General features: G+C 32.4%; 1 protein-coding gene across 2 annotated transcripts in view; it reads left to right on the top strand.

Moving 5' to 3' along the window:
- Window positions 1-545: 545 nt before the first annotated feature.
- The window catches only part of LOC127861046 (uncharacterized), a 32,268-nt gene continuing 15,581 nt past the window's right edge, over window positions 546-17,232 (top strand). The window contains exons 1-3 of one of the 2 annotated variants that reach the window (XM_052399403.1): window positions 546-667; window positions 15,465-15,637; window positions 17,147-17,192. In XM_052399403.1, the coding sequence (XP_052255363.1) occupies window positions 613-667; window positions 15,465-15,637; window positions 17,147-17,192 (274 nt within the window). In that variant the 5' untranslated portion in view covers window positions 546-612. Of the gene's footprint in view, window positions 668-10,502; window positions 10,667-15,464; window positions 15,638-17,146; window positions 17,193-17,232 lie in introns of those variants that run through there. The other variant, XM_052399402.1, reaches the window with a different exon arrangement.

The raw sequence follows: 17,232 nt of genomic DNA on the forward strand, positions 1-17,232 counted from the left end.
GTAAACATTTTCAATGTGGCACTCTTCGTTTAGTCAAATTTGAGTTCAATGCTAGGGGTCCCACATTTATAAAACTGAAGCCTCTACATGAACCTTAACGCGATGTTCAAACACCGTGAACATATTATTGTTACCGGATTAGCGCAGTGGTTGGTGTACGCGCTTCTCACATAGGCGAGCCGGGAACAATGCCCGTTCCAGGCGTATGGTGACCATACCGGACAGGTCTGATTTCCTCCGGGTTTTCCGACATTAGATGCCGTTCATAAAAACAAAACAAAACGCCGGAAATTGAAGCTTCGATTCATTCGTCCCATTTTTCGTGAGTCTAGTAAGAAAATTGAGAAGGAGTGCCGGGACACATTTCGGAGTCTCACGTCATTCAGCCTCGGGCGCAGAAGTACATCATAAACTCATAAACTTCAAGAAAACGCACACGCGTGTAAACAGTCATGCTTTGACCGTTCATAAAGACAAACCCTTAAGATTGTATCGCATAAAATCGATTTACCGTTTTATATAACTACTCACTCTTTACCTGTCTGAGTAAACAAACGCGCTGACCTTTAGACTGTTCACATCTCAACGCGCATTCAAAACAGAGCATTTATTATGATCGGAAAAGAGATATCAACTTTGCTGTTGCTTCCGGGAATTTTTGCGACCTGTAAGTATGTTATATAATATATTTGTTATATTTAATGAATTAACAAGTTTTGATTCAGTGATTGGTAAGAAATAATGTACTTTATTTTTAATGAGCAAATTTGGAATCGCAATGTTGTAATATTGGGCACAACGACCAACATAATTAACACGTAATAAATGTTAGCATTACTGTACGTGTATGTTTTTGTTGTATTATTGCTGAACCAAAAAATGATTAATATTAAATGATAAAGTATGGAGAAGTATGATTATTATAATAGTAGTTTAAGCTGATTGCGCACAGTGGAGTTTCTCGAAAATCGTCGCTTATGTATGCGCTCCTTTTCAGTAATTTGATGGTAATCCTCGGATTAAACAATAACATGTTTGTATAATATATTAATACGCATACTTTTTCACAACTAAACATGTCTTAGTGGGTACTTACTGTTGCATATGTGGAAATAATTTTGCTTTAAATAACATCACTGATTTATAAATACAGTTTAACTAATCTATATAATTGTAAACGAGTATAGACAATAGTATTTTTTTCTCTGTATTTTGATGTCATAAATTATTTTTATCAAATCATATAAAAAGTGTATTTAAAAACTCCTTTAATGTTTTTGAATGCGTTAACATCTTTTAACTGGTTTAAACTCGGCAAACAAACTGTTTGTACATATACACCGAGGATGATTATGGTTTGATATTATAGACATTTTGAGGCGTAAATGATCTTGATGACAATCGCGATCAAACTACCTACTTTACAAAGAATTTTGTTTATTGCATTTTTATTGCAGAAATGATGAACACGTTGCATTACGAATATAATTATTTTTAGACAGACATACAGTTTTTTTTCAATCCAATAAGGCATTTAAGCCCATGAGGACATGTATACAATACAAGTATTGACGAACATAATGTATGAGATAAAATCGGCCACACATTAGTTTATTTAATATCAGCAAAGACGATCGGGTTATCGTAGCCAATCTCGCCATAACGGAAATCTCTATATAATTGGGTAGAAAAAATCGGCTCTGACTTTTATGAGCCGTCTTTAATCTAAGTGTATTAAGTATATTAGTAAATATTTGAAGCCTAAAGCTCTTAGCTAATATAATAGACGTTGTATTACCCTCGTTCCTACGCTCTTTCTATTTAGAAAATGGGTTCATTATGCGCCCGTGCTGTATAACAGAAACTTTTGAAAACTTTTAGAAATGTTCGTGCGCTTCTTTAATTCGGTTGTTGTTAATGTTGTTGCTGGTTGTTTTTATTAGTTGATTGTTTATGTTTTCTGTATCATAAGCAAGATAAAGAGCACCCAGCTAATAATCGAGTGAGTCTGTTAATTGTTTATAGAAAGCAAAAATATTTGTTTTAAAACACATCTGTAATTATGAATAATTAATATCAGTGACCACATGGTCTTGTCAAAATGTGATATCGTGTTAAAATAATAAATACAAACAACAACAACACCAACAACAGTCGCAACATTTATTTCAGCAGTAAAGCTTACAATAAAGGTTCTAGCCTACAATAGTGAATACACATATATGGGTCAGATGATTGTGTTTCGTACCTGATAGAGGAGGAAGAAAACTATTCATCGTATTGAAATTGATTAATAGTCTAAAATCTGAAAAATGTCAGTGTTTATTTATTAATTCATTGGATGTAAAACCTGTAATGCGGATATGATTCTGACATATTGAAAAACAAAGTTTAAGGTTTAATCAACAATTTTTACAAAGTAAGAGATAGTGTGATAAAGTACTCATAGAATAAACATAGAATAAATAATACATGCGTGAAACAAATAATATACATGCTCTTTTTAATATATATATATATATATATATATATATATATATATATATATATATATATATATATATATATATATATATATATATATATATATATATATATATATATATATATATATATACAATTTGGTCTAACATGTCTTGTCAAGATACCCGGGTATAATGCAATCATTATTACGCATCAGAGCATCAGAGATAATAAAAACAGAAATTATCAGTGTAGTCCCGTGAACAAATTCAACCGTGCTATGCACAATATTAGTAAGATATCAATACATTTACTCAAAATACGGTCCGTGAATATTATTGAAATAAAAGTAAATTTCACACGGTTGACCAATATCGAAAATCCACTCCGTATCTTAAATAAATAGATACAGCATATCACCACTTTTAAAGGTAAATAAACTATTGATAGCGTTCGAAAAATTACTCTTCACAATAATAAATAACCGCTTTTCTTTGCAGCCGATTTCTTAAGTGTAACACTCTGAGTGATTTATCATCGTCCCTCGGGAAATATTTATTGTTTGGATATTTGCTAAAATGGTTTACTATACAAATACAAGTTATCAACACTGTCTTAAACGAATAAAGTTATTTGTTTTGAAATTAGTAGTTTCATCCGATTTTATGTGAAAGCGGATATAATAATATTGGGGTTAAATTTAATTATTTCGCCGCATCCTATGAAATTTAAATGCTCATTTGCTATTTTCGATGAATTTGGTCAAAACCTAACTAATTTGTTTTTTTCATCTCGGAGATAACATTAAAAGTAAGTATAAAGTTACAAGCGCGAGAGTGAATTTTTTTGTGGATTTCGCAATACAGCAGCATTATATAGATTCAAATCGCACATGTACCGAGGCGTAACATTTTGTTTCTGGAGTTTTATTTGTTTAACGCAATAAGAATATGTTCTTAAGAATATGTTCATTAAAAAATCAACCAATTGTATAAAATTTTATTATATTGCAAAGGAAACGGAATACTTTATTATGTTTCTGATTGCATAATGACATTGACGATCTAAATGTATCCTTGCGATTTTTTTCCGAACCCCTTAATTATAAACGTGTGCATATATATTTTTAATCTATGTAAGGTACTAAGGCTGACAAAGTCAGTTGTTTCTACCAATCCTCTGAATATCCGCTTGACATTCGTTTTGTGTTTATTTTACTTAAAGTCACACAACTTGAAATGAAATACATGTTAATCAAAACATGTAGATGCAATTTGAAAGTGTGCAAAATTGTCATTAAATCTATAGCCTGGTTAGAAAGTAATTTTTAAAAAAAGTAACCCAAAATAGGAGTTCTATACGAATACGTCCATTTCAACAAAACGACTATTTTTAAGTTTAAAGGCGCAAAAAGACGGATTTCTACCTTGTAACCACCAGATATATTCTAATTGGCATAGATAAAATATGATTTCTATTTATCATTAAATTTACTTTCATTTCAATGTGTGTTGCTTTAACGTTAATGTTTATTAAGCGTATATTATTCAATGAAGCAACATGAAAGCAAGCGCCTCATTTATATTTCGTTAAATTAGCAAAAAAGATTGAAACCACAACATAAAATACAAAAAAATAGGCTCGGCACAAACAAATAGGGTCGGTTGGGTCACTGGAAACACTTAACTTTCTTTGTATAGACATTTAAGTTCTCGTTATTATAATTCATGTAATACAATTTACCACACTTCTTCTGTAACCAGTGTATTATATATTAATATACTATGGTGTAAACAAGTTTGTTTGTTTCCATTAAACCAGCAAACAGTAAAGCTCTTTATTGCTGCATTACATAATATTCACTGAATTAACTAGTACATAAATAATTTAAAAAAATATGAAGAAAGATACTTTGCCACTTGATTTGGAAGATTTCCGACATTACTTACAAATCCTATCTTTTGAGACAAAAGTTGAAATGCACAATTATTTAGTCACGGAAATAACTCATTTTGCAATTGTACATTTTAATATGATCGGTTTACAATCCAGGCTGGATATAGAACCCTCTTTAAATTTAAAGCTCTGAAAAACAGCAAACTTTGCTCACGCTGCCTGTAGCTATTTCGCAACAACCCAAACACATGTATAAACACGTGCGTCTATTTTTAACTGACTTTACAAAATACGCCCTGTTATGTATGGTTAGCTTAAATCATACCATTCCTTCAAAGTAAATTCAATTACTAGTAGTTGAGCATGGCCTGGTAACAATAACCTGTTTTTTGTAAACAAGTTAATGGGTATTTGTGTAACTCAATGCACTGTGTGGCCTAGTATTACGTGATCTCTACCGATTTGGCCAAGTAGTCTAAAAGTACTTAAGGAAGTCTGAACTTAATGTAAACCTAAGTGCTAACTGATTTTGCTTAATCTATCTGGAATTCGGAGACTTTAACTGTTTTATTATAAAGACAAACAGAACATCGAGGTTGGTTTTGATCTTTTTGAAGAGTCATATTCATGAAAACTATTATAAGCAATAACCAAAGAATTTATGAAACAATCCGAACGAAAAACAATTAATTTAAGGTAAAAGCTTGTAAGGGTTGACTGCGAAGTTGTTTCTACGGTGAAATGCAACGTGGTCCTATTCAAATAGGGACTCAATGAACGTATTGTCCGAATTTAACACAAAGTTGTAGAACTATCCATGACAATTCAAAATAAACTGTCCTTAGCGCTGTCTCGGAAGTTGCATTAGCTCATTTATTAATGAATGGCAAAAAAGAGGTGGCGCCCGTGATTTACGGTCGTGTTATAATTATCTTCCAGGGTCTTATCTATAATGGCCGTATCATCAGCAAACAACAACAAAACCATATTTTAATAATCAGTACACAGCGTCACGCTGCAAATAAAGCTCTTAATCTAAGAAAAAAATGGGGCTACAATGGAACGCTATTTGCATTATCCGAATTTCGCATCCGGAATACTGCAACTTTCACGTACACAAATGCTCAATACTTTTATTTGAGATTTTAGTGAATAGGTGGACAAACAAATAACAAGTGTAATGTCACGATAACTATTAACCTCGCTTGTGTCGCCTTTTTGTGAAATTGTATTATCAAGCATTTCATCCAGCTTTCTGTATAGTATTTTACATTTAAAATATAGAACAAACTATAACTAAATAAACTATCACGAATATCAATGCATTCTGTGTATTCTCGTTTAAAAACTGGTGATAAGCTGAAGGTGTGTTACGCTTGAGCGATGTTACTGCACTGCGGATTTCACTAATGGTTAAATGCGTATCAAATTCTACATTACACTCACGATAAGGCGTATCAAATTCACCATTACACTCATGATAGATGTATTATCAGTTTTCATGATTGCTACACAATTATTATGTTTCTTCGATACGGTTTATAGTCCCTTGCATTGGCAAACTATTATTTAGATTTATCAATGGAAAAACCAGCATAATCGTGTTTTGATTGACTAAAAATAACATTAAAACTTATTTATCACACCACCTTCGAAAAGTGTACAATCATGTACTTGTTAGTGCCCTCGAGTTATTAATACTGTTAATGATGATGTAGATTACTACCCAGACAACGCCTCTGTTAGGGCCTCAGTAGATAGTTCATTAAATAATCATGGAGTAAAATTACTAGATTTATGTAAATCCACATGTATGCGAATTGTTAATGGTAGAGTTGGGAATAGCTGTAAGCTAACTTTTTATTCAACTAACGGTACTTCTGTAATCGATTATTTATTGGCAAATGAATACAGCTTTACAAGTATTTCAGATTTTACCGTGCGTGATCACGCCCCATTACAGTTTTCATTATAATGTACTAACGCATCGACTGAGTATAAGTCTTACACCGATGTAAAATATAAGTGGAACGATGCGTTACGTAGCCAATTTCGTTCAGGTATTATTTGTATGTTACCTGTATTTAATTCTATTGTAGAAAATATTGATTGTTCAAGTAGAGCGTCAATTAATTACATTTTAAATGGATTTACTGAAACAATCCGCAGTGTTGCTGATCCGTTATTCTCTCAAATATGTGTTTACAAAACAAATCCTAGTTTCCGTGCAAATAGCGGTGTAAAGAATGTTGATTAGTTTGATCACGAATGCATCAATGCACAACATTTGTACAATGACGCTTTACGTATTTTTAACTCAAGTAAATCAGATATATCAGATATAAACAGAGAACGTCTATGCACAAGTAAGAGGTATTATAAAGACTTAATCCGCAAGAAGAAAGCATGTTGCTATCGGCAAAAAATGTTGGAGATAGAAAAAAATTAAGACAACACAAACCAAGAGATTTTTGGAAATTTTTCAAATAAAAAAATAATTCCATAAAAAATAAAATATCCTTAGAGTATTTACAAAAAATTTCAAAAAGCTTAGTAACAATGAGTCTGATTTTTGTAATTATGAAGCAGAAGATTTTTGTTTAAATAATAATTTTAACTTAGAAAATTCTGTATTCCCAGAATTCGACGTACCTATATCTGTCGAAGACGTTAACAATGCAATAAACGTTTAAAACGAAATAAATCGTCAGGTATTGATTGTATTTTGAATGAATATTTTCTTGAATGCAGTCATATATTGTCAGCACATTTGTGCGATGTTTTGAACGTTATTCTTGTATCAGGCTTTTTTACCGATAAATGGACAGAAGGCGTTATAATCCCTTTGCATAAAAAAAGGTGCTGTTAATGATGTAAATAACTATAGAGGCATTACTTTAGTAAGCTGCTTTTCAAAATTATTTACTACTATCCTAAACAAACGCATTGAAACGTTTTGCAGCGAAAACACTATTATTTCGGATGCTCAGTTCGGATTTAGGAAAGGATATTTAACTGTTGATGCTATTTATATCTTGATGTCGAATGTTCAAAATTATTTAAATAAAAATAAACGTTTGTATGTTAAATACGTCGATATGTTAAAATGTTTTGATAGTATATACCGCAATGTATTATGGTTGAAAATGTTTAAGTCTGGTATACAAGGTAAATTGTATTTATACTGCAAGTCTTGGAGTTAAAATGTAAACACTGCTAAAACAAAAATTATGGTGTTTGGGAAGAGAGGAGGTTTAAAACAAAATGAAAAATTGGCATACAATGGTAATGATATTGAAGTTGTTGATAACTTTAATTATTTAGGCACAGTACTAAATTATACTGGAAGTTTAAATTAAATCAAGAACATTTGATTGGTTAAGCCCTTAAAGCCATGAAAACATTGTTGATAAAATGTCATGACTTCGATATTAAACCAAAAATATTATGTCAGTTGTTTGACTCCTTTGTGGGTTCCATATTGAATTATTTCGCAGAAGTATGGGGTTTTAACAAGTCGGATGAAATTGAACGCATACATTTTAAATTTTGCAAACGATTACTTCAGGTTAAAATAAATACATGTAATGTTGCTGTTTATGGAGAATTAGGTAGATATCCATTGTATGTAAACAGGCTTGTAAAAATTATCAATTATATTGGTTTAAAATTTTAACCAGTGAAAATATTATTATGCAAATTGTTTACAAACAAGCTTTAAACGATTGCAATAAAGGTTTTACAAATTGGGTCACACATGTCAAAAACATGATAAATAATTATGGATTTGGTTATGTATTTGAAAATCCAAATGTCGTGCAAATAAATAGTTTTATTAGAGAATTCAAATGTAGACTTGTTGACAATTTTAGACAAGAGTGGTATGGTAAACTGAATAGCAGTCCTGTATTAGATATGTATAAAGTTTTTAAAACCTCTTTTGAATATGAAGAATTTTTGAACTTACTTCCTTTACGTCTGCGTTTATTTTTTGTAAGAATAAGAGTCTCTGCACACCCGTTGAGAATTCAAACTGGCAGATGTTACATTGATGTAAGAAAAAAATATATAAGTAATACATATTATATTAATCCATATGTGTATAAATTTCACAAATACTTAGTTTCTTGTTATAAATTAGTAATTTCCAATGTATGCAAATATATAAAAGAAGCTCTAGTTGTAAGAAATACTATCCTAAACAATACTGTTGAGTAGATTTCACCACCTCTCGTTAGAACTTATGTGTTCTTACCATATATTATGTTTATTTGTATTGATTTTATGTTATATAATGTTATGTTATTATTCGCATTCACGTGACATAATATGATGTGTATTTTTAGTATTAAGACGATGTACTATTGTATAAGTCTGAATAAACTATTCTGTCTATGTTGTTTCCTTTTCCCTACGCATTGATTCGCGATCCTTGGAAAAGGCTAAGTTTGCCACACTATTCCCCGTTTTTATTTTTGAAAATAGAGTGACGAGGTCACCTAAGAACTCGCTCAAACCGGATGAAACCCACCATTTTCTTCGAAAGCTGCATGTTCACCCGTAGTGTCCTTCGGCTAACTTCCGGTCGCATTATCTTCGTGAATGTTTGCAAAAAAGTGGGAAGATACCATATTAGCGTACTCTACCATTTCTTGTTATCGGCTTACCCGCTTCACTGGCCTCAAAAGTATTGTAATTTCACGGCCGCGCACACAAACTACGATTTACCAAATCACATTAATTATCAATGCAAAAATAAGCAAAATGTTAATTTGCTTAAACGGCCTATTTAAAATGTCGACACACAGGGACGACACTTTCCGCTTGTATGGTATTTTGAGTTACATGGAAATCCTTTCTTACCTTACCGAACATCAAGTCTAGGCGGAATGTGTCGTCTCTGATTAGCCTGTGCGGACTGCACAGGCTAATCTGGGACGACACTTTATGCATTTGCATTAAGACCAGTTTTCTTAGAACGCGGCACATATAAATGCAATAATAACAGCAATCCGTTTTTGACGACATTTTATTGTGTTATGACTTCATTTCAGTCTATTTGGTATTATTGGATCGCCATTGGAACTATAACTTAAACAGAATATTACCTAAACGTACTGAAATCCATTACAAAATGGGCATGTATAACATGGTTTCAGTTTTGAGACGCTTTAATCGAAAACCTTATTGCCTTTAGAATTTGATTTAAATGGTTTTCGAACGTTTCCATTTGTTTTGACATACATGTTTACTATAAAATTATTCATGTACGTACTGAATGGACCAATTTGTTTCACATGAATAGTAAATATAATACCCCTCGATGAAAAAAGTTAACGAACATAATAGTACTATATTATCCGCCTTTAAATAAAATGCTTGTAAATATGTGCTGTACTGCTTACATCTAATTGTTATCGTTTAACATTGTCTTCCCTTAACTCGACGTGCGTCATCAAGAAATCGCTAAAGCTTAACGCGATGTTCAAACACGGTAAACATATTCTGGTTACCGGCATAGCGCAGTGGTTGGTGTACGCGCTTCTCACGTAATCGACCCGGTGTAGCGTAATTCAAAGTTTTAATTAGTGATAGTTTTCCTCCAATTAAATACCAAATTCATTGCAAAACAATATTAGACTTGCACTTTTAATGGGTCTTGCATTTTTTACTGAGCCTAGCGTAAAAATCACAAGACCGGAACCTCAACGTGCAGAATTTACGGGCCTTGCATATTTTACGCTTCACCTGGATCAATGACCGTTCCAGGCGTATCTGAGCTTTGTAATGTAGAGGTGACCATACGGGCAGGTCTGGATGCCTTCGGGTACTCCGTAATAAGATGCCGTTCATAAAAACAAAACAAAAAGCCGGAAAATGTAGCATCGATTTATTAGTCCCATTTTTTGTGAGCCTAGTAAGAAAATTGAGAAGAAGTGCCGGGACACATTCCGGAGTCTCACGTCATTCAGCCTCGGTCGCAGAAGTACATCATAAACTCATAAAAAATACACACGCGTGTAAATAGCCATGCTTTGACCGTTCAGAAAGACATATAATTTAGATTGTATCGCATAAAATCGATTTACCGTTTAATATAAATACTCACTCCTAATATAAATACTCACTCCTTACCTGTCGGAGTTAACAAACGCGCGGACCTTTAGAGTGTTAACATCTCAGCGCGCGTTCATATCGACGCGAAATAAGTTTAAGAGAAATTGCATTTGACTTTGAAAAAAAACGTTTATTATGATCGGAATAGCGATTACAACTTTGCTGTTGCTTCCGGGAATTTTTGCAACGGGTAAGTATGTTGTTTAAATATGTGTTATATTTTAGGAAGTAAATTGATTTGATTTTTAATGAGCAAATTTGGAATGGCATTGTTGTAATACTGCGCACAACAACACAATTAATACGTAATAAATGTTGGTAATATTGTCAGTGCATTTTTTATTTAATTATTGCTGTATCAATAAATGATTAATATTAAATTATAAAGTATGGAGAAGTATAATTATTGAAATAGTAGTTTAAACTGATTGCGTACACTGGAGATTCTCGAACAATCGTCGCTTAATATGCGCTCCTTTTTAGTAGTTTGATGGTAATCCTCGGATTAAATAATAAAATATTTGTAAAATATAATAATTCGCTTATTTTTTTCACAACTAAACAGGTCTTAGTGAGTACTTACTGTTTCATATGTGGGAATAATTTTGCTTTAAATAACATCACTGATTTGTAAATATACATACATGCATTTTAACTAATCTAAATGATTGTAAACGAGTAGAAACTATCGTATTTTTTATCTGTATTTTGATGTCATAAATTATTTTTATCAAATCATATAAAGAAGTGTATTAAAAAAATCCTTAAATGTATTTGAATGCGTTAACGTCTTTTAACTGGTTGAAACTCGGTAAACAAACTGTTTGTACATGTACACCGAAGAAGATTTTGGTTAGATAGACTATTATAGACATTTTGACGCGTACATGATCTTTGCAACAATCGCGATCAAAGTAACTTCTTTACCAAGAATTTTGTTTACTGCATTTTTATTGCAGAAATGGTGAACACGTTGCATACTGGTAGATCAAAAATATAATACTTTTTATTTATTAGATAACATCAGCCGCGCATCAATTTATTTGATATCAGCAAAGAGGATCGGGTTATCGTAGCCAATCTGGCCATAACGGAAATCTCTATATAATTGGGTAGAAAAAATCGGCTCTGACTTTTATGAGCCGTCTTTAATCTAAGTGTATTAAGTATATTAGTAAATATTTGAAGCCATAAGCTCTTAGCTAATATAATAGACGTTTTATTACCCTCGTTCCTACGCTCTTTCTATTTAGAAAATGGGTTAATTATGCTCCCGAACTGAATAGCAGAAACTATACACAACTTTTAGAAACTTTCGTGTTTTCGTTTGTTTGGTTGTTGTTAATGTTGTTGTTGGTTGTTGTTATTATTTGAGTGTTTATGTTTGCTTTACCATGAGCAAGACAAAGAACATCCAACTATTATTCTTGTGAGTCTGTTTATTGTTTATGGAAAGCGAACATATTTTATTTTAAAAAAAAACCAGCTACGCATATCTTATGATTAATTATTAATTTCAAGTGACCACATGGTCGTGTCTAAATTTGTAATTGTATTAAGATTGTGAATACAACTACATGGTATTACATGTCTTGTCAAGATACCCGGGTATAATTTTCAATAAATATTACGCATCAAAGATAATAAAAACAGAGATTCTCGGATTATTCCCGTTACCAAATTCAACATCAGTAAGATACCAATACATTGACTGAAAATACGGTCGATGAATATTATTGAAACAAAAGTAAATTTCACACGGTTGACCAATATTTGACAATCCTATCCGTATCGTGAGTAAATAGATCAGCACTATTAAAGGTCAATAAACTCTTGATAGCGTTCGATATACTAGTATTACTGTCCACAATAATAAAACTAACTGCTTTTATTTACATCCGATTTCTTAAGTGTCACTCTCTGAGTGATTTATCATCGGCCTCGGAAAATATTGGTTATTTGGATATTGCTTAATATGGTATACTATACAAATAATGAACATTCAAACGAGACAATTGTATTTGTTTTCAAATACGTTTCTTCATCCGTCTTTATATGAAAGCGCAAATATTTATATTTCAAATTGTTATTTTTTCTATCATTTCGCCGCATTTAACAATGACATTTAAATGCGCATGATATATTTTCATTCGTTTTTCTGATCTCGGAGATAACATTAAAAGTATGTATTAGGTATCAAGCGCGAGAGTGACAAAATACTTTTTATTGGATTTCGCACTACAGCCACATTCAATGAGTCGCGTTCTGAGAAAACTGGGATGACACTTTACGCACATGCATTAAACCCAGTTTTCTCCGAACACGACTCAAATAAATTCAAATACTAGTAGTACAATACAGAGGCTACGTGTGTTTACCTTTACATAAAGCAGCATAACTAACGCGTTCTGAGATTTCATTTGTTTGACGCATTAAGAATATGTACTCAAAAATGTCCACCTATTATATAATATTACATTATATTGCAAAGGAGAACGGGAGAATTCATATTTTTTCTGAAGATTGAAAAACGGCATTGATGAACTAAATATATCTTTACGATTTATTCAGTACTCAAATTTTAAACGGGTGCATGTATATTTAATTTATGTAAACTTGCTTAGGCTAAATAAGTCAGTTGTTTCCACAAACCTCGCCGACGTAAGGCTAGGTAGGTCGGCTTCAAGTTTATTTTGCCATATTTTCACGATTCTCAATTTATTGGCATAGAGAAATCCTCTCATTGTCCGTTTTACATTCGTTTTGAGTTATTTTTTACTTAAAGTTAATTTTTATTGAGCGAATGTTATCAAATGTAGCAAAATAAAGGCAAAAGTGGTAGTAATGTTCGTTAAATAAGCAAAAATGATCGAAATCTCAACTTGAAATACAAGAAAAAGTTAGGATCGGCACAATCAAATACGGTTGGTGAGGTCAGTGGAAGCACTTAACTGTATTTGTATAGATATAAACGTTCTCGTAAATATCATATATTCATGAAACACAATTTACCACACTTGTCTTCTACTAAGGATACCTTAGATTAGTATACCATGGTGTACAAAAAAAAAGTTGTTGTTTTTTGTTTCCATTAACCCATTTATGCCTAGTGGACTCGCCCATCGTGCTAAATTGGATCTTTTTTTCCCTAAAATTAGGGATGTCTAGTATATTTATTTCTATATTTAGAAAAATTCTTACAGAAATTCCTTTAAGCAAACAGCACAGACCCTGATGAGACGCCGCATCATGCTGTTTGCAAAAGCCTTTTTCCAGACGCTAGTCATAAATGAGTTAAACAAGCAGACCGTTAAGCTTTGAGCCGAACCTAAACCTGGAATTCCAGGTTAAGTTTTCAATAATTATTGCTAAATTTGATAATACATGTATTCGCTGAATTAACTCTCACATAGCATATTATAATATATGAAGAAAGACATTTTGCAACCGGATTTGGAAGATTTCCGACATACTTACAAATTCTTTCTTTTGAGACGTTAGCTGAAACGAACATTTATTTTTTAGGCACGAAAACAACTCATTTTGCAATTGACCAATTTTATCTGCTTCGTTAACAATGCAGGCTAAAGAGGGATTTAGAACCCTCTAGTAATTAAACGCTCTGAAAAACAGCAACGTTTGTGCACGCTAACTGTAGCGATTTCGCAACAACCCGAATACGTGTCAACCACGTGCGTTTATTTTTAACTTGCTTTTCAAAAGACGCCCAGTTTTATTTATTAAAGGTTAGCTTAAATTACACCATTCATTTAAAGCCTTGACATGCGGGGCATAGCGGGGTAGCAATAATATGTTTTTGTTTACAAGTCCATTGAAATAAAACTATATGCTCTGTGTCGTGTGGCCTAGTCAGACATGAACTATTCGGCTTTAGGCAAATTGTTTAAAAGTACTTTGGAATTCGGTCGGGTTTTACTGTTTTATTATATAGACAAAAAGAACATCGAGGTTGGTTTTTATTTACAACAAAATCATATTCATGAAAACAGTTATAAGCAATAACCTACGAATTTATGAAACAATCCGAATAAAAAAATTATATTAAAGTAATAGCTTGTAAGGGTTGGATTTAACGTTGTCCTATTAAAATAGGGACTCCATGAACGTATTCTCAGAATTTAACACAAAGTTGTATTTTACCGATTTAGCGTTAAAATTCCCGGGTACGTTTAAGCTCATTACCCTACCCGGGGTACATGTAAGTATACTTAAGAGTACCCGGGGTACATGTAAGAAGTCCCCGAGCCGACAATGACCAATCAAGCCAAATTCATAGTACAAACTTATGTTAACTATACGATGATGCATGTTAGAACACAATATTGTTTAGTATTTATATATATACGTAAACGAGTGTGTATTTGAAATATTCGTGTACATATATTAAATTGATTTTGATTTTCCGTATACAAATGTATTCTACAAATACCAGAATGTTTTGGTGTAAAAAAAGGCACAGGAAATGTAATAAGTACTATGTTTTGTTGTATAAACTATATTCACACGAATAAAACATGGATACATAAATGTGCAGCTTGCAACATTACCAACTATTCATGCGGTGGAAATGCAACAAACAGCTGAAAAAACCTTTGTCGGCAATTTGATCAGCGTTAAATTTTTAAACTTTATTTTCATTTTCAAAATCAGGATATACGACGAATATCGTTTGAGAAGATCTTTATTGTTTGCTCACTTTTGTAGACTTCAGTTATTAACCCATTTATGCCCAGCGTCTAGAAAAAAAGGCATTGGCAAACAGCGTAGACCCAGATGAGACGCCACATGATGCGGCGTCTCACCAGGTCTGCGCTGTTTGCTTACAGGAATTTCTGTAAGAAATATGTTAAATATAAAAATAAATATACTAGACATCCCTAATTTTGGAAATAAATTTATCCAATTTAGTAGGATGGGAGAGTCCACTACGCATACATGTGTTAAATTGCATCTTTAAACTATTTCAGTTTGTAAAGATGAACCAAACGGGATTTGGCTAGCCGACGCGGCGTACAGCTGTAAATATCTGTACCAATTTTATCCCGAGGACGAATACCTTGGTATATACGCCGCCCGGGTTAGATTATGTAGGCAACCACTCACGAGGTGTTGTGAAGCGTGCACGAAACTTGGCGCATATGTAAGTCGAACTTAGTCGAAGTTATTTGTTTGCACATGTTGTGTGCATTATTCGTTGAAGGAAGGGCTTATATTACGTAGTAAAATTGCATTAGGTGCTTCTGTACTGAGATCTTTAACATTCAAGCAAAAAAAATCTAAAAAAAACTAGCATAATCCGCACATCATTAAGTAGATTTCTTTTTATGTTGGTTTCTTGCACCAGCGTATGGTGATGAACAAGTTTAGTTGTAGCTAGAGTTTCTACGATTAATCAAGTCACAATAAAATCGCGATTTTACCGTGAACTGTTTTAACTGCTAAATACTTGCGTATGAGTAACCATTGTTTCGCACTGAAGCCGTAAGATTATCGTTTTGCTGTTAAATAAATTGTAAAGAAGAATATTATATTGAAAGACATTCATAATTTAAGATAACAAAAATACGCGACAAAAACGGCAATAAATTATGCAGTCGCACAGGAATAAACGAATGCAAAAATAGTGCGATACAATACGTCATCGCCACGTGATAAATGTGAATTAATTATACGATCACACATTTTAGTTTACGCGCAATCAAAAAGTTTCCTTTTACGACATGATACACTAATCCGTAAAGGCGTGCAATGTGTAGATGGAGAAATTTGTTAAAACATACTATTTTTTAGAACGTATTACAAAACAGAAGAGCAATTTTATTGATCGCCGTGTACAGTACATGTGGGCAACAAACGCGGAAGTGAGAGGTATACTATGCTACTAAGATCTTTTCATGAACCTATTTGTGTCATAGACTGAAATCTCGTGAGCCACCTGATACGATGGAAACTCCCGATAATAGTACAGAAGAACAGAACTTTAATAGATATGTATATTTTTTATATATATATAATGTACATTAGTTATAGGATCAATTCATAGACGGGAGCGTAACATAATTATCGACATATTTATCTTGTGATTATCTCGCTTTGACGTTTTAAATGTTAATTTAATGGAAATGATGACAAGCAATAAATAAGTATTTAACGCAATTGAGCACCCATTAAGAATCTTAATTTATGGATAGGTCAGGTAGAATCAAACTCAGCAGATATTATCTACCTTAGACGTACGCGATTATTAACTCTCAAAATAATTTTCGTTAATCTGAGTCAGTACACTCTATGTAGTGATACTAATAGGTTTATTGAGAAAAATGTATCACAATCAATAAATCTTTCACGTTAATCAGGTGTATCAATCACATTCTACACTTCATAGTTAATTGTGAAAACATCGACACTGTTACCGACGATAACAAAATACAAGTAATACTGCACAAGTAAAGCAAGAAACAAATACTTAATCATTATAAAAAAATCAACATAATCACTTTAAAACTTTAAGAGTAGTTTTAATTGTAAATGAAAAAAAATCTTATTTTTATGATCCCTGTAGCGCTGTTAAAATATTAACATGAATCGAGAAACGTGTTTTTACTAGGGATGGGAACGAATACTGAAACTTTTTACGTATTGCTTTCAGAATACGACTGCACAGGTATCTGAGATTGCACAACCACTTACAGCAGGTAAGTTTTTGCGCATTATATTTTCTTATTTTTGTAGCGA

The sequence above is a fragment of the Dreissena polymorpha genome, chromosome 15, assembly GCF_020536995.1.
Source record: "Dreissena polymorpha isolate Duluth1 chromosome 15, UMN_Dpol_1.0, whole genome shotgun sequence".
Taxonomy (NCBI): Eukaryota; Metazoa; Mollusca; class Bivalvia; order Myida; family Dreissenidae; genus Dreissena; species Dreissena polymorpha.